The sequence below is a fragment of the Bacillus rossius genome (genome assembly GCF_032445375.1).
Source record: "Bacillus rossius redtenbacheri isolate Brsri chromosome 4 unlocalized genomic scaffold, Brsri_v3 Brsri_v3_scf4_2, whole genome shotgun sequence".
Lineage (NCBI taxonomy): Eukaryota > Metazoa > Arthropoda > Insecta > Phasmatodea > Bacillidae > Bacillus > Bacillus rossius.
The window spans coordinates 26,667,908-26,687,689 of NW_026962011.1; the positions used below are offsets into that span (position 1 = coordinate 26,667,908).

The window sequence follows — 19,782 nt, forward strand, 5'->3', positions numbered from 1 at the left end:
AGTTTTATAAAAACAATTACCGGTTTAAAGAATGCAGTGATGGTGTTTGTTTTGTCATATATATATTTGTAGGTTTTTTTTATGATATGTGCTGGTCCAAGAATTACTTATACAGCCATTTTGCTGCAGTGTAATTTTCTTGTATTGGTTGTATTTAACCGTTTTCAGTCTTGTAAGGTAATTAATTGTTTTATATTAAAACCAGTTATGTTTATATTTTTGAATTAGTACGCAAACATTTTCAACGATAGCATTTTAGACGCATCTGGGTTTTTTTACCCATGTGTCTGGGTTTTTTTTGTAGGTTATCTAGGTTTTTCATGAATATCAGAGTGGCAGCCCTGGTTACAAGTCGTTTTGTTTATTGTCCTACTTCAAAGTACGCTCAGTGCGCAGTGCGTGCACCGTCTCGTTCAATAATAAAACTAATGAAATTTTAATATTAAAAAGTACATTAATACAAGATATAATATTTATATTTGTGCACCTAACAGCTATGAAAATGCAAATAAATTCTCAGTTGACACTAATAACAGATGTAATCAACATATGGACTTTCTTTTTTCGAAAACAATTAGTAACTAGTGTTTTTATACATTAAAAATTCACGATTTTATCAAAAATAAAAAATAAAAAAACAGATAGGTACATTAGTGAGCATACTATATCAATGTTTTTTCAAATGTTTCTTCAGATTAGTCGATGATTTATAACTCAGTTTTTGTTTACACAAATTACAATTAGCAAACTCATTATTTTCCGTATAAAAATTCCACACAAATGAAGTCTTTTTCGTGCACTTATCCATTCCTTATTTCACTATAAAGATAACTACAAAGCATGACAGCCCGCAACATGGTGATACACGGCCTGGACGAACTGCAGTGAATGTTGAACTGATTGATACTGGCTGTATCAGGCGGGCATGAGAGTATCAGAGGTAGAGAATTACCGGGCGTGATAAATAATGTATCAGATTCTCCTTCCGGTCGCACGGTCTGCGTACGCGGAGCTTTGTTGCCTCCTGGGACCGTCTGATACAGAAGTATCAGAGACTTGTAACATGGTACAATGCTGTATCAGTATCAGGTTGGAACAGATACCGAAAATTGCTGTAACAACCCATCTCTACTAATAAATATATACACACATATGTATAATGTGAAAATAAACTAAAATATCATAAAAGTGCTTAAAATTGTGCCAAGTACTATTAAAAATTATAGTAAGAAGTAAAAAAGTATTTACGTTTATAAAACAAGCAATTACATTTTATGCAAAGTATAAAAAAACCTGTTAACCAAACTACACTTAATTATTTCCTTTAAAATTTTACTGGAACCCTTTTTTTTGCAGTTTGCAATGAGATCCTAAGTTGAATAGGCTAGCAAGAGGTGAATATCAAGAAAAAATATAACATAGGGACTGCGACCGAATGCAACATAGATAGCTTCATACCACAACTCGGGTGTCACACTTTCTTGAGTGTGAATCAGACAAATTACTTATAAGTTAGAGTTCAACTGCATTCCTTTTTATAAAAAAATCAGACATTTTTTTATTTATGACCTTCAATGTAAAATAAACCGTTTAGTCCATGATCAATATAAGAAGGAACAATATACAAACAACTGGGTGCCAACGATATAACTCAACAAGTGTAAACAACTTCTTCCCTGTTACCAAAATAAAATAATAACAGAAACATGTCCTGCCGAAAAGCAGGGCAAGTGGGGAATGCTTTGATGATGGACATCACAACGCCACAACATGATCAGGGTAGTTGACTGTAGCTGGTGATGACCTGCCCTTGAAGTGCACCTAGGTAAGATCAGTGTCTCACTAAGCAGGAATGACAGGATGACCAGTTGCGGAACTGCAAGCAGCAAGTGCATAGGGCAGCAGTCCACACCAGCCAAGCCAGCCTCGTAGAGGAGTCAAACACAAAACCAATTAGTGCTCAGAAATCATGCAAAACATATCAGTAAAGATTTTTAAGTCAGCAAAATGGATAAAGCATAAGGTATGATGATTCCACTTAGCAAATTAAACTAGATACTTTTAAGTTTCTTTGCTGAAAGTCAAGTTCAAGACGAGTAATGAGGTTAATGGACACAATTCCTGCTAATGATTAACAAATCAAATAATGCAAAATCTGTCCAGAAAAGTGTGACTGCTTTGCAAGGGATGTAATCAAAATGAGAAGTTTTCATAGAAAGGATTTAGCGGTGAGATTATGGAAACTATTCGCTTTCCAAGTGAATAACTACAACTCAGACACCCCACTGGGAGTTATGTCTACATGTCTTAACACCTGGTCAACGTTATTAAATTATTCTCAAACCAACACGTAATTTCAGCCACTCTCTCCCACAAATAGGGATGTTCTAAATTTAAAGAAGTTACCAACTGGAATCAAGTTGCCGAAGGTGTAAAATGAGGTTAGCTGTATTAAAGCTATTACATTTGTTTTTTAATTTCCAAAGCAACAAGAAACGTCATACAATTACATACAGTACAAAAAGGCACTGAGATGATATTTTAATAGAACCAAAGTGACAATATGTAACAGACCAGGTAAACTAAAAGTTAAACTAAATGCCTGCACACCTAACAAAGGAACCAATAAAATAGTACAAGCTAAGATACTAAAAATTACATTAAAAAGCAAATACCAAATTAATAAATCCAATATGACTCTAAATTAAATTGATACGTAAAACCAAAAGATTTTTTATTCAAGATGTTAAAGTCCAATGTCGAGAAAGTTCTATTTCCGGAAGATAAATGTTCTTGCGTAAATTAGTTAATTGTGAATAATTAGACCACATTAAATGGTAAATAGCCCACAAAAACGTTTCCGAAAATAGCACATTGCATCCAAAACGATTTTCAAAAACTTTGCTTTTAAAGAGGGAAACCCCACATGAAAAAGTTACTCCAAAACATGTGAGCCAAAAAGTGCTTCACTTAAATCGGAGTTTTTTTTTGAAGCGGACGATTTGGAATAAATATGAAGAAATCATATGGGACCCGAAATCTTCAACGGTGGCTATAATGACATGGTGGACATTACTTACTTGGTTTGATGTAGTCACCGCCGTTCATAGTGTGTGCCTTCCCGGCACACACACAAAAAAGTTTGCCACTCGGCACACCATTAAAGCTACCCTGATGTGTATGCCAATTTAATATTACCGGCACTCATAAACCATAGAAACCCTGAACAGCGAAAGTATATTTTTAATATATAGATTATATTATTTTATATTATATGTAATATATAGTTATACATGTATTAATATTCTTTATCATATGGTTTACCATGTATATGGTGGGACATTCCTGACTTTTGAGAAAGGTGGTAATGTAAAATTTATTGCAATAGAAAAAACTAAATTTTAATAAAATATACATTTTTATAATTTTTGAAGAAATTGATCAGATAAAATCATAGGGCCAAAATTATAGAAGGTCAAAGGTCTGACGTACACACATATTGCACATTTGAGAGTTTGTTTGCAGAATTTAAGCATGAGGCCTGTAGCAGTGACCAAGCTGTATATGTATAAAAAGGCTGGACTGTAGCAGTTCATGAGATTTACCTGAATGGCTTCTCACGAAAGAATTTTGGTTGATTAATAATATTATATTACTAAAAAAAATGTTTTTCATTTAAGTAAGGCTTCGGAGTAATGGTAGTGGCAATCAAAAAAAAGCATATATAGCATATTAAGAAATATCATGTCTATAATCCACATAAGTCATCCATTCAGTGTATTAGAGCTCTATCTTCTGCAATGCCTAATTGTCCACTTATGATACAACTAAAGGTCTTAAGACCGGTATTTAACTTCCGCGTGTTTTGTCAGTGCCAGGGAGATGTAACAATGATGACCAGTTGGTTCGGAATCCACTATTATCGTGGTGGTTTCGGTTCCTTAAAAGAGATCATACACTATTATCTTGAATTTTGCAGTTTTTTTATTTCCTATTCTGAAATATTTACATTAATTATTGGAACGGGCAGTTGTGAGTAGTAAAGGAAAGTAACCGAATATCGAATACTTTTTTAAAATACAGTTTGGGGTTGGAAAAAATGCAAATATTTGTTTGTCACTGAGCTATAATAAACACCTTATATCACACAATACATTGCTAGGTTGTATCAACAAAAATATGTATACAAATAATATAAAAAATTAACATGTGCAAAAAGATATTATTTTGATTTCTAGAATTGGTCGCCTAATACCGGATAGTAAGGGTTCTCATTACCGGATAGTATCCGATATTAAGATCCATCAACATTTCCAGCTAACCATCTGCACAGTTCTCACAAATAAAGTTCTTCCAATCACTCACTTGTGCACATTGACCATGGCACCACTGAAAGCACTTGGTGCATCTCACCCATTCTTCACCTTTCTTATTTTGGGAAAAGAAACCGTGGCAGTAAATGTATTCAGCATCGTCGTCTTTGTCTTCATTACTACTTCCCTCGCCACTGAAATTTCGCATTTGCCGTTTCCTTTTACGTAATGCCTTATCGAATATTGGCTTCTTTGGGGTAGGATGTCGTCTCGTGGAGTCTAGAAGTTGTCTTTTATATGGTGAACTTGTGATCAGTACTGCTTTGCCAGTCTGTGTTGCCCTGGCTGTGCTGTCTGCTGGTTTCTTCAGCAGTGGTGGAGGGCTAATTTCAGTGGGATTCAGGAACAATTTGGATGTAGATGCTGCAGATGGTTTGGCTAGTGTAGGACTTACAGCACACACTGATGTGCAAAGTGACGTGCTCTCTTCGTTCACTAAGTCGGAGACTCCAGTGTCTTGATGTTTATTAGACTTACTTTCGGTAGGACATTCGCTGGCAACATTAACAGGAAAATCACAGTCACGGAAAACGCTTGGATTAAACGGGCAGATGCCACATTTCCGGAAACCATTTACCGCATTCTCAATTGTCGCTGCACGGAGATAGGCTTTACCCATTAGCTCAGCTACCTGATAAGCAGTAACTACCCTGAATGGATGGTTCTTCAGCCATGTTTCTATTTCTTTGGCATAGTATGGTTTAAATGGACTCATGAAAGAAACATCCAATGGTTGGAGTTTGTGGGTGGAGTGAGGTGGTAAACAAACAATTTGAACTCCATGTTGCCTTCCTATGTCAATTACATCTATGTTTCTAGTATGAGAATAGTGTCCGTCCAATACCAATACGACAGGATCATCGGGTGTTGGCTTTACATTTTCCACAAAATGAATCATCCACTGAGTGAAAAGTTCTTGCTGAATCCAGCCGGAAGGATGGCACACAGCAATGGTATCTGGTGGAGCACTCTGTAGAAGCTCTGCCTTCATGTTCTTACATGTAAACACAAGCATCGGTGGTATATTTCGGCCTGACGCACTCATGCACGCCACAAGGGTAATTAGAGCACCTCTTTCAGCTGAAGAAAGGCTAACTACTTGTTTCTTACCTTTCACACTCACCACTTTCGAACATTTATGCTGGACTACAGTTAAGCCAGTTTCATCTACATTAAATATTTTTGATGGGGAAAAGTTAATTAGTTGTAGAGATGTTTCTAGAAGTGCGTAAAATTCGTCGACTTTCTCTTTACTGAAACCCTTTGTTCTAGCTGCAGATATAGCTTGAGGTTTGCGCAGTGAGAGTGATGGATGACGACGTAAAAAGCTCTTCAACCACTTCTTACCCGCTGCTCCTTTGTCTTTTGAGAATGGGTGTTTCAAGTGGTTTCTGATTGCTAACTGGAAAGCTAGTGTTCGAATGTCGGTGGTTCGCAACCCATAAAACCTTTCTTCCATGACGATGCAATAGTCGGCTAATTGAAACTCTAGTTCATCTGGTAACACACACTTTCGACCTAACTTTGTAGAACACAGCACACTAGCATCTTTAATAGTCTTATTGTTGACATAATTTTCTAGGGTGAATCTAGGAACACTGAATGTTCTAGATGCTTTCAGAAAGCCCATTTCTTTATTGCGCACTGCTTTCATCATTGATGCTGATTCCCTATTTATTCTTACTGGCTTCGAGAACTTTGGTGCCATCTGCAACAATCATCATCCACACGATTTTATTGTGTGTGCTCTCTCTTATTCTAAACTTAATCTGAGTAAGACACTACTGTTGGTGTAATATACAAAAACAATATTGTACTCAAATATAAGGAACACATTATTTTAACAATTATTGGTATGATTTATATTTTTAAATAAAACATGGGAAAGTAATTCATGTAATTTTTATACTTTTGTTAACATATTTTAGAATTATTGATTTTTAGTATCGTTTTTACAATGCTAGATTATTTGCAGCGCAAGACGAATTTATTATATTGTTTTACATTACGTAGCTACACAAAACTTAAACAGTTCTTAATATCGGATATACGGTATTAGGCAGAGTGAAGTATCCGATAATAGGACATTGCATGTCATTGTGTTATGTTATCATAATACGGACACACGTTCATCATTCTTGCAACCTGTTTTTTTTCCACATCTAACTACGGTACATGCAGTTTTATTTGCTACACAACTCAATCGTTGATGTACTCACCTTCTGTACTACCTATATATCCTTTCGAAATAACGTTTACAAAAACTCCGGCAACACGAAATCAAAGAAATAATTCTCACGTTTGTACACGGCACTATCGATGCAGATAGGAAACAGTTCTATCGTCTCACGATAGGTGACAGCACTTACAAGGGCTGTAACCTCGCTATCCGATATTGCGCACCTATCCGATGTTCGGTTACTATAAAGCTCTTTTAACGCTGTTATCTCCGGGTGTTGATGAACAGTCTAAAGCAAGCAACCATGTGGATGACACCGCTGATCAATTCCTGTGAGTGGCTTCAGTTAACCGAGCAGAGTGGTTGCCTCGAACGAGGGTCAAGCAGTGATGGGGTCGTCCATTAATAACGTGATGTTTTTTTTAGCAAATTTTTAACCCCCCCCCCCCCTCCCCCCCCCCCTAGTGATTTGTGGTGAGGTTTCAACTTCCCCCCCCCCCCAATAAAAATAAAAATAATAAAGGAAAGGCTTATATGTGATTTACGCATGTATTCGGCGCCAAAATCACCGTCTTACTGGCGACTAGCAAGCCGAGCCGGGTGGTTCATGTTGCGGCGGGCGGGGATATTGTTGCCTGGCTACGGCGAGTCACGCGTCGCTTTTCGGTTTAGTAGAAATCGGGCGAAAAAATAAATACACGTGATATCTCTCTACACCCTCCCTCCTCCCTTGTGATATTTCGTGATTTTTCCCGACCCCCCCCCCCCCCCTTCACCCCTTTCGAGCCTCACGTGATTAATGGACAATCCCGATGGGCTGTGTGCCGCAGCTACGCCGGCCTGCACTGCGTGGTCATCAAGGGCTACTCCAAGTCCGCCGGCTACCAGCCGGGCGTGCAGTTCGAGGACAACCGCTTCCGCAACTCGTGGAACGCCGTGTACGTGGCGGGCGCCTGGAGGTTCGTCCAGTGCAACTGGGGCGCGCGCCACCTCGTCAACGCCAAGGAGGTGCCCAAGGCGGGCAAGGGCAAGTCCGACAGTCTCCGGTGCGTCTCTCTCTCCTCCGTCTGGTATAGCTTCCCGCGCAGGTCCCGTGAGTGCCCGGGTTCCATTCCCGTCTGTCCTCGTCTGAGTGCTCCACGGCTGTCACACCGTGCCGCTACCTGGGGCCACGCCTCGCTCACTCACTCTCTGCCACCATCACCAACTGTCTCGTTGATTGACTGGACGGACACATACAACCAGGGGCGCAACAACAGGGGGGGCAAGGGTATTTTGCCCCCCCCCCCTTCTGAAACCTTGAAGTGGGGGCAAACGGGGGCAAAGAAAGTGCTGTGTAATCAATTTTTATATAATAAAACTGCTTAAATAGCACCATTTTCCACCTTGAAATACAAATTCTCCCTGGGGAGGACCCCCGGACCCCCCGATTCAATAAGGGGGATCGATGATTCTTTTAAAAAAGGTATATTGCCCCCCCCTTTGGAAATTTAGTTGTTGCGCCCCTGCATACAACTAGCACATTTACATTGTAAACATCAGGTAGTGTGTGTTTCATCGCTCCATGCTTTAATCTCCCTTCCATAACCTAACCAGCATAAACAAATAGCATTAGAAAGTCTGGAAAATTGGGGAAGGAATTTTTCAAGGCCTGTACCATAGCCAAAGAAAACTATTTTCTTGTAGCGATTTAGAGAAAACTTGTGAAACTGTAATAAGGATGGATGTACTTGAATTCGAAGCCGTAGTCTCCTGAAAGTGTGTTCAAAGTGTGACCATTGCACCGCCTCGCTCGGTCTCCTGAAATCGAGTCCATTGTGTGACCATTGCACCGCCTCGCTCGGTCTCCTGAAAGCGAGTCCATTGTGTGACCATTGCACCGCCTCGCTCGGTCTCCTGAAAGCGATTTCATTGTGTGACCATTGCATCGCCTCGCTAGGTCTCCTGAAAGCGAGTACATTGTGTGACCATTGCATCGCCTCGCTCGGTCTCCTGAAATCGATTCCATTATGTGACCATTGTACCGCACCGCTCTGTCTCTTGAAAGTGTGTCCTTTGTTTGACCATTATACCGCCTATCTCGGTCTCATGATATCTTATTTTTATCGGCAAATTAAAATCCTTAAATGATATTTTCTAGCCCTTGTACCATTTATTGAAAAGCTTGATTTTAATGAAACAGATATCTTTTTTAATAGGTAAATTAAAATCCTTAAATGATATTTTCTAGCCCTTGTACTATTTATTGAAAAGCTTGATTTTAATGAAACAGATATCTTATTTTTATTTTATTCAGAACATTCGAATAATATTCCCTAAGTTTTTTGTTACACACTTCCGTTATTTACAGTTTATTGTAAGTTTTATTGAAAATTGGATATCGAGCAGAAATATTTAATAAAAATACCATAATCTTGTTTGAACTCTGTTCTTGCATCTGTTGTTTACCGTAAGCCTAATAGGGCATTTGGTTTTCCGTCATAAAATGCGTATGATTATTGATTATATACCTGCCACTCTTGCGCCTGACAGAGTCGTTTATGGTTCTTGTTGATGTTCAGTGACCTCACTCCTCTGATTTTTGTCTGACCTTACTCCCCGGACTAAATAACACCTAATCGCAAAAAAAAAAAAATATATGTGCATATAGCACCAATTCAAAAGTGTAATCTCTCAGCAACTTTCACTTATAAATGCTCGATCAATGCTAATTAAAAGTGTTTTAGTTGAAGTTATCACCTCATTTGTCACTGGATCAGAGAGGCAATCTTTAACGACGCAATTTTCTAAGCCCTTAGGTCGATACTGATCACATGTATTATCACTGTGAAATTCTTCCTTGTTTTTTTTTTTTTTTTTTTTTTTTAATTTTCCAGACAATTAGAGCTCACTTAGCTCAAGCTGTGCCAATCCGTTTCCAGCCAGCGTAATTTGTACCAACATTTCCTGTACTAAATAATTTATTCGTTGATATTACATGCAATAGCATTAAGGTGACAGTGAATCATTGATGATTTCAATATTTTAATGACTATTTGTCAGTAATTGGTATTGTTTCCCTCCAGTGGCGTAGCCAGGATTTGTGTATGGGGGGTGTTAAGAAGCATGGCCTCTCTCTCCCCCCCCCCCCCCCCCGTATTAAAGCGGGTGGTCCGGGGGGTCCTCCCACGGGAAAATTTGGATTTTAAGGTGTAAAATAGTGCTATTTTAGCAGTTTTCGGTACTTAAATTTAAATATTGTAATGGTAAAATTTTATATTAATTTTAATATGAAATTTGTTTGAGTGATGAATAAGAAATTAATTAAAGATTTGGTGTTAAGGGGGAGTGGGGTAGGGGGTTGAACCCCTAAAAAAAACCCTGGCTACGCCCCTGTTCCCCTCACTTCAATTTCTTACAAAAATGTCGCTTTGTGGTGTAATGGAATATGTGCCGCCCCAAGCGGCGTCCTTCTCATAGTTTTCGTAGATATTCGTGTGGACACGTGTTGGTGGCTCGGCTGACTCCGCGAGTGCGCGCAGGTACGAGTACGACGACCACTACTTCCTGACGGACCCGCGCGAATTCATCTACGAGTTCTTCCCGCTGCAGTCGGAGTGGCAGCTGCTCAAGTCGCCCATCACGCTGCAGGACTTCGAGGAGCTGCCCTTCGTGCGCTCGCTCTTCTTCCGCTACGGCCTGTACTTCCCCGACACCAACACCAAGGCCGTCATGTACACGGACGCCACAGGTGCGTGTCCGCGCCCGCCTCTCGCCCAGTGGCCTACAACTCGCGTGGTTTCGGTTCCCTGCCACATTCGTGCAACTTCGGATTTCTCTCGAAAATTGAAATTTAAAAAAAAAATCGAAGGGTTAGGTTAGGTTGGGTTAGGTCAGTCACAACATGCTTGTTTTCATTGGAAACTTCTGATTTAGTGGCTGAAGTGGCGTTAATATCTACCAAAACGCAAAACTTTCGGAAATCTTCGGAAATTTTTGCAGGGAACCGAAACTACGTGAGTTGTAGGCTTCCCCCTCTCGCCATCTTTACACAGACGAGAGAGCCAAACTCCCGATCGTGCATCTTCGGTTTTTTTTTTTTTTGTTCATTGTAAAATGTTAGGTTAGCTACATTATAAATACTTTAAAACATTGTGGACGGTTGATTGGGTTAGGATAGCTACATTTAAAGATACTGTGAAATCATGTAAACGGTTTCCTAGCCCTTGATAGCTAAATATTAAAAAGTCATTTTCTAAGCAACCATAAAATGATTTCACAGTATTTTTAATGTAGCTATATACTTACCTAATATAACCAACCAACCACAATGTTTTAAAGTATTAGTAATGTAGCTAACCTATCCTAATCGACCGCAAAATTTAATGCCACAAAGGTCTATACAATGAGATAGAACGGAAAAAAAAAGAGCGAGCATGAACTTCGGGGAACTTCGGGTGTGGCTCTCTCGTCTGTGAAAAGAAGGCTTCCCGTCCGCCAGCCCGTCGCGCCCGCCTCTCGCCGGCTTCACACAGCTTCACACAGCTTCACACAGCTTCACACAGCTTCACACAGCTTCACACAGCTTTACACGGCTTCACACGGCTACATCTCGCTGTGCCGTGATCAGCAGCGGAGAAGTCAGTCCCTGGTTTTTAAATCATTCAGATCACTCGTCTACCACCAAGACGAGCTAGTGCTCGATAACCGAACATGTCGATAATTCCCAAGTTTGGGACGTGGCGGAACTTCCGTGCTCTTGTTTTGCGTCACATATTGTTCGTTCCGTCAATTCTGCGTTCTAATTTCATCACCCTGCATTGTTTCTATTGATATCTATATGGACTAGTCGGTTTTTAGCCGTAATTTATTCACTTTTTTAACGCACGTTTTGTTGTTAAAAAACGAATCTCTTTTTTTTATTGTTTTAATACAAAAAACACTTTCTTGATAATTACTTTAATCAATGAAGTTTTTATTTTGGCTGTCACTATATCCGGAATTTTGCTTTCTGCTGGATGAACTTTTTTTTTTAAGGAAAAGTGGTCCTTATTATTTCTTATTGAGAAAATCGTTAACTTACCTCTTGCTACTCATCTTCCTGCTGTAACTTGTCTCAGCCTAGAAATATATCTGATTCATTAGTCTATTAGTAATAACAAGCTCCAGGAGATACCAGCAGATTAGTCCAATTATAGTACAATTAACAAATGTGTTAAACGGAAAAAATTTTTATTAGTCTTTGAAAATTCACGTATTTTAAAAATATATGTATATATCTCAGAAATATTGGCTATAAAAACGAGGGAATAAATCTGTATTGTCCGCTCCTACTTATTGTGGCCTAGAATCTATAATGTGCTGCAAGAAAGTCGTTTTATAGGCTATCATCTTCAGTACCTCTTTGAAATATTAAAAATATATAGTCAATAAACATATTATTGTTAAGTCATACAAATTCTGTTTCTTGTGTTGTGAGATTGTCTGAATTTTTTTCTTTAGTTATTTTATTTTACTAGTGGCTTATGAAGAAGATGTTTTAGAAAAAATAAAATGTTAAAGAACAGTATTTTCACAACAAATGTTTACTTATAAAAAACAGATTACAGCCATTTTAACAACATGTAATTTTGGCTTATGTTAGGTATTTTTGGTTATTTATGAAGGTCTAAAACAAAGCCAGTCACAAACTACTTCTTGGCTTCGTCGGGAACATCACTTTCATGGACGTGACCTCAAATAAAAAGCCAAGACTTGTTAAATGGCAAAACTCTTATTCATTCGACGGAGAGTTCACACCCTGCAAATTGATATTGTAGTTTGGCTTAATGTTCAAGGGTGAAGCATCAGATAGCAGATGAGGTAATTTTTTATTAAACTTAAGCCTTACTGAATATTTTGTGTACTGCTAAAGTGCTATAGTTTTGCTCAAAAGTCCTTTAAAATATATGACAGAACTCATGGGTAGATGACACAAATTGTTTCTTAGGGTTGTTTTTTGTAGCAACAAGGACAAAATTTATTGAGGGAAGGGCGTAAAAAAAAGCGCGTGTAACTCAGTACACTAGAAAGAAATGAAACTTCATTGGCAGTTCAAACCTCGATTCGTAAGTATATCGTAAGGGGTAAAACGGCAGAGAGAGAGAGAGAGAGAGAGAGAGAGAGAGAGAGAGAGAGAGAGAGAGAGAGAAGACAATTATCTAATAATGAAAAATTAACAAATATTACTCACTGTTGAAATACTAACTGTGTGTTTTACGGTTTCTTCAAACCACTCTACCATTTGAAACAAGCCAAATCTCTGAATGAAATATCAGATTCATAACATGTAGCGCTATCTATGCGGAAGATGCAGGGACTCTCTCAAAAGCGCTCTCTACGCTGCTGTTTTAACAAAGAGGAACGTGAGTACGCTGGTAGTAAATATAAAATCCAAGGCACTCACAGAGAACGGTATAGAATTAAGTAGCTTGGCTTCTGCTACAACCCAGAAGTCAAGAAGCTACTTCAGACAATGGTCGTGAAAGCCTGCGAACATTATTAACTGTATAGGATACCTATATCTATTTTCTGAAAGAGCTCATGCACACAGTCTTATTCTTTCGTTCGTATATCCCTCTATGTTCTGTTTTTTTTTCTTGGGGGGGGGGGGGGGAGAACAAAAACGAGCCCAGAAACCTATAAAGCATATTTCTCTAGTTATTTATATTTGGCGAAGGACCTATTCTGTTTCCTTTTCGCGTCAGGAACGTCTCACAACAATTTTTCACGAAAACGTTGCATTAAAATTATGGCTTGAAATTTTACTCTCATCGCCCCCGAAGTAGTTTCAATTCAAAATTAAATGTAAAGAAGTGAAGAAAATGAATTGCGTTTGTAAAGGAGGAAGTGTACCGCTCGCAGCAGATTCACTACTAGGCCTATAGAACGGTCAGTATGGTTATTTGACTCAGCCACAGGAGTGAAGTGAAGTGAAGTGCTGGATGGATGTGTTGGTGCGTGTGCTGACTGAGACGCCCCCACAGGCGCTGCGACTGTCCGGATAGCCATGCCCTCACACATGCAGTCCAGCCTCATCTTCCACTACAACCTCAAGTTCTACGACAGCGAGGGAGACAGCTTCGACGGCGTCAGTCTCAAGCGGTTTGTCATGCAGGTAAGGTTTGCATTACTTTAGAAATCATAACAGAATGTTACACCTTTCTACTCTTTGTGTCCTAACGCAACGTGCCATATTAATGCATTGCCATTAAATAACAATGTTTGTTGAAGATGTTTCTCTTCCTAATTTTACTTCCAAATATTTTACAAAAATTCTCTTAAAAATTTAAATTAATCTTCTTCCTTATTCATTCTATTTTCAATGTTGAAATGCTAGGAAAACCCTTCATAGAGGCCGTATGTTACAGTAAATAAGATTCTACTGGAAAGATTAGTTTGCAACTTACATATATTATAGGGTGGTCTAAAAATTGAAATATTGTAACTTGTATTTTCCACAAGCCTAACCCTTATTTCATAATTGTGGTATTACAGAATTTAGGGGAAAAATTCAGTTCAATTGGTTAATATTTTAATTGTCACTTTAAAGGTCAAAACGGAGTTTTTATTACAACACCGATAGTTTGGTAAAAAAAAAACTTTACGTACGATATAAATTAATTCAAAAATATTGTGTGAAAAGTTACAGTGGTCATAATTAAGGTTTCTGAAAGGTCAGTTTTACATAATATAACATTTTATTCTTGTTTACTAAGCATTGCTAACATCTTCGGCCATTAGCGTCGCCTTCTTGGATTTTGGAAACTGTTTTGTATGCAGTTGAAATAACCAGAGAACATACTGAAACTGTTCTTCATTTTTTGTGATATTCGTATTAAATGTTTTGCCAGAACTATACCTCTTTCGGCACAGTCATTTACTGCTTTAATTTGCTTACTTTCTCTTTGAGATCAATGAAGTTGGGATCAGAAGGCCACAATTTAGGTTCCTTACAAAGGAAAGATATCCTCCTTGTGAGTGAGAGTTCTGTTGTTCGCTGCGTGAAGTATGTCTTCAGAAGACTTTAGTGCTTGAACGATTTACTTTCTACTCTCTAAAGGGCTTTAGCCTTTTGTAAGCGCAGTAGGTTTTTAACCATCTCAATTTTGGTGGTGTCACTGATACGGTAATCGAAGAGAGCCAGCCCAACCAAATGTTCAGAAAAGAACCACAGATGGCATTGAAATGCTACTAAAGTACCCTTTTAATATTATCATTTGGATATGCTTCGATTTGCTTTAATAGAATGACATAGTTCATAACAGCTTTCCCAGCCTTCAGTGCCTCATTTCAATGCCGACTACAGATGAGGGCTACGAACAAGCTTAATTCAGTGATTCCTTTTACTTCTCCAGATGTAAAGGTTAACTGTTCTTTGAATAAATAGATTTTAAGAGAATAAATAGCCTTTGCCATCCAACGTGCGTTGTGCAACCACCTGGGGCTCGAAAATTTACTTTTTATCCTGGGCGTGTACCTCCAAAAACGTCATTATACAATTGCAAAAGCTCAAAGTGGTCATTCGAGGCTGCTTTGACTGATGTGGGTCATCTAAATTGGCAGTATAGAAGTCCACCATTTCTTCCCTAAGCTTTTTCTTTTGGTCATTGGAGTCAAAAAGAATATTTCTGCCTTGAGAATATATTTCCTTATCAATCTGAGGCCAGTGTTTCTTGAAATGCTTGAATGTAGCAACATGTGACCCCCCCCCCCCCCACTCCAAAAGCTGTGCTGAAAACAGACGAGAGCACAATTTCAATTATACGATGCCTACATGGACTCCACACAAGACTTGTGTTTAAACTCTCTTCAGGAATAGCATATGCTCCACTCTTCAAGCCTGTATTGACAGCTGTTGTGTCAAATACCAGAGCACGCACATTTTTCTCAGGCTTCAATCATCCAGAGCATTTAGGCGAGCAGTAGCTTGTTCCTGCCCAGTCCCAAGGAGAATCTTTGGAACTCCTAGTCATTTCTCTACCCCATATACAGTGACAAGTATCGCCACTCCGTCAACCTTTTCAGTTCTCAACTTCCAATTCATAGAGATCCCTAAACTTTCTCCAACTGATACAAATTTTGGTTTTGTTAATTCACTTTGCAAAGTGTAAGAAGGGCAGCAATGTGGAGTTTAATAAGTTTAACTTTTATTTTTCTCGTGTGATTATGGACCACAATAATAGATAAATATACACATATATAATGTGTATTTGTGTATGTATGTGTGTATGCATTTAGTCAATATATAATCGGTATATTGTGTACCTACCAACCTCAGTCATGTCGTCGTGTGATCTTGAGCGCATTCAAAGGCTACTCGGAGCTGGATGGGCAGTCTGGCTGACACCTCTGGACTCTGTCACAACCCGGCGAGACCTTGTTGCCTGTATAAGACTTCCAGGTAGCCGCTGCTTTGCTTGCAAGCCATCTGGGCAAGTATTGCTGAATCCAACAAGCAGCAATGCGGGCCATGACTATATATATATATGACAATATTTAAATAATAATGCATTATTTGTGTTCAGTTTATTGTTAGCATTCTTACACACATTTCACCCCCTTCAAATTAATACTAATCAGTTCTACAAATAAAATCATTTGAAATTATTTCATGTTTACATGCTTAGCTACCAATACAATGAACTTAAATGTAAAATTAATTCCTCATCAAAAGTTTAAATAATTTGAAGCTATATGAACTGTTACTGTAACTGTGTGTCTGTAAAATATCTTTAAGGGGCCTCCCTAGTAGCATCAGAAGTTAGCGGAACACTATGTTTTTAAAATAATGATGGGACTTTATTAATCGACACTACGAATCTGAAAATTTTTCACCCACGAGAAGATAATACACGAATTGTCTGTATAATTTTACATTTTTGTTTTTTTCTATCAAAATATGAAATAAAAAATCACCAACTTGTCCAACTTTGGGGCCATTTTATACTGCTTAGGAGAATGACAGAAAAAAAGTACAAGTCTAGAAAAAAAGATAATTTTTTTCTGAAGAAATTCATGTATTTAAAACATATAGTCATCGCTTTGAATTCCGAGATATCTTTTCCACAATTTCCGCAAATCCTGAAAGTTTTCCACCGTCTCGTGCTGCCGCTCGGCGAAGCCAGCTCCCAGGCCACACAGCTCAGGTAGCCGGGTGGAGGAACACGTGACCGGAGGGGAGGCAGGCTACCTGTGTGTGCGTGCGTGCGTGAGAGGGAGACAACCCACAACCGGCACCGGTAAAAGATAATCCCGTGACCGAAAGAAATTCTCAGAATTGCTTTTAATGTGCCTCGCCACAGTACCATGTGCTCGACTTACTCTGTGACTATATTCGTGTATCTCTAAAACATTGCTTTTGTTTAAACTACAAATATCCTAAAGCTTACCATACTAGATCATGTATTACGAAATAAAGTATTGAAACTAATCAATCAACACATTGAAAGTTGTCCTACAAACTATTTATTGGTGGCTTTACAGTCTCGCTAGCTAATTCGACAAAATTTATATTTAATTTTTAACATGAAAATACACTTCATTGTTTTTCCTTTTATTTTTAATAAAAATTCAAGAAACAATTATTATACCACCCAATATTTTTTTAAATTATTTTAGTTTTCCAAAATAATTTTACACATCTTACAATGCCGGGGAAAAATTTTATACTGGTATTAACCAAATTAATTATTTACAAAAGTTTTGATACTTAAAAATGTAGGTTTTATATAAAATGTATTTTAAATTAAAAGAAAAATCGTATTTTGAAAACTAAATGTCATTTTGCTATGCTTTATGGTTAGATAGATATCTGATTGCCTGCACTGTTTTAAAAATGTTCATGGGATGATATATAAAAAAATAAAAACTAGGGAAGTTCTATATTAAATAAGCTAGTCAGAATTATGTAAATGTTCCTCCTGGCGCAGGAATCACGAGGAGGATTGAAGATGAGGTCAGTGACCGATCGCTCACATATGTAGTTATGGATGGTACGTTATTAATTACAAAATTCAAAAACCATTTTGAAGTTAAAAAGTATAATTAGTGGCAATGTTTAATAAAGATGACGTAAATTTTCAGATAAACTTATTTCTACAGCTCAATTAATTAATAAGGGCAGGAAATAAATTTTTTACAGCAATTATACAAAATTATTAAAAAAATTTAAACCACAATTAATTTATCCAAAAACCAAAATTAAGTAAATATTGCCCACACATTACAACATCCACGAAAGAACCTTGCAAATTATTTTTGTTATATGCATTATTTTGCATTCAAGTTCTTTATTTTTTTATACTTCACCTACTTATAATTGTTACATATTTGGCACATGGTCCGTCACGCCCAATTAAAGGGCCTGAATAAGTAGAACGCGTTTCTGATCAAATTGCACGCCTGTTACTTTACCTGCAACCCGGAGCGGTGTGAAATAAATTATTGTACATTCGTGACGTTGGCAATCAACTTAAATATTTATGAGTTAAAACCAAACATAACTATAACGGATAATCAAAGAAATTTTGAAATTTTGAAAGCTTGTTATGTTTTTATATAGTACACAAAGCAGATAAACCATAAATTATTTGTTGTTGAAAAAAAATAATCCTTAACCTTTCATGCTTTTTTCATTTATTTTTATTACCAGATATTTCCGTTTAAGTAATACTTATATATATAACAATATAGCAATCTAGAAAAAAATTAAGGTAGCCTTATTCCAAATATAGACGTTAGTTAACTAAGAATATAAATTCGCTTTACAACCACAGCTTGTACACAAGTAAAAAAAAACATGGTTTTACTTACAGGCCGTATTGAACGTAGGGTAGGTTTATGACAAATACAACAGCAATAAACATATGGCTGAGTCTGCTTTCATGTACACTTTTTTTTTAAGTTATCACTTTTAAAGCGGGTAAAGGGTACCTATCAAGTAGCTTAGCATTACCCAAAGTGAATGTCGTGCTCCAGAAAATGTTCGAACTATGTAATATTTGTATCACTGTTGCGTTACAGACCTGCAACTTTTTTCAGTGCGCGATGTCACTCTCATGTAAAAATATGCCGTGTTTAGCGCAAACGTGTTCGAATGAATCCACATGGAGCTGCCAAAGAATACCTATCGATGTCGGCAACATACATAAGTATACAAACCAACGTTTACAAGTGTATTCATACGTAAGTATAAAACTGGCGGCGGGCCATGATGCAGTTGGTTCTTCGCGTACAGTCCACTGACGGGATTAGAAGCGTCAAAGATCTTATATGGCTATTCTGTAAACTTGTATGTCATTTCACTGCCTGCTTTAGACAAACAACATCCATTACTTTTAGCTTTGGCTTGAAAAGAATTACTCCGGCCTGCTTTCTTATATTACTTATTTCAGCTCCTCGTGCGACCAGTGTGTATACCTAATTTGTCCGCGGCCTTATCTTTGGGTGAAAGTTATTTGTAAGGGAAGTTGTATCGGTAATGTTCATGTATTACATAACAATTCGACTTAGATACGCACATGTGTTTTTAAAATATATGTTTAATAACTTGCAATACAAAGTATGTGTTGAATTTCATGTATTGAATTTTTTTTTTACATTATGTACGAACATAATAATCACAATATTTCATGAGAAATTTTTAAAACATTTTACAAAGTAATCTCTAATTTCTTCCACACCTCATGGTTAACCTTACTATTTTATTTCATGTTTCAGTTGATTTAAACTGTTTGGAATCATAATATGACGGACAATGAAGAATATTAGTTTCAGTAAATTTTATGAGATGATTTACTTATTACATTAAATATACCTCAATTTTTACCTCAAAGGAAAATAGTTGCATATAATTAAATGATAAATATTTGTTTCCCATTAATATAGTTTATGAACATAACTTATTGTTATAATACCTACATTAGTTAAATTGTGTTTTTGTAATGCTCTCCTATTTCAGTAAAATTTTGGGCAAATTGAATAGCATATAGTCGATCTTTAACATAAGCTTTTGGAATACATAAATATAATAAATTATGTTCTCGTGATTTTAACAATTAAATATTTCTTCGCATGAAAAAATTAATTAACTAAAAAATATTTCAGTAATTTATACTTAAGGACTAAAAAAAATATTTTTATAATATAATAATATTGTATGTATGTATACTTTTCTGAAAAAAGTAGATTCAAGAAAACAAATTTTCTTTT

General features: G+C 37.2%; 1 protein-coding gene across 1 annotated transcript in view; it reads left to right on the forward strand.

Annotated features, from left to right (window-relative positions):
- Window positions 1–19,782, forward strand: part of LOC134542431 (hillarin) — a 174,144-nt gene that overhangs the window by 141,440 nt on the left and 12,922 nt on the right. Inside the window, exons 7-9 of the mRNA XM_063386659.1 lie at window positions 7,383–7,598; window positions 10,074–10,282; window positions 13,557–13,687. Coding sequence (XP_063242729.1) covers window positions 7,383–7,598; window positions 10,074–10,282; window positions 13,557–13,687 — 556 coding nt within the window. The remainder of the gene's footprint in view (window positions 1–7,382; window positions 7,599–10,073; window positions 10,283–13,556; window positions 13,688–19,782) is intronic.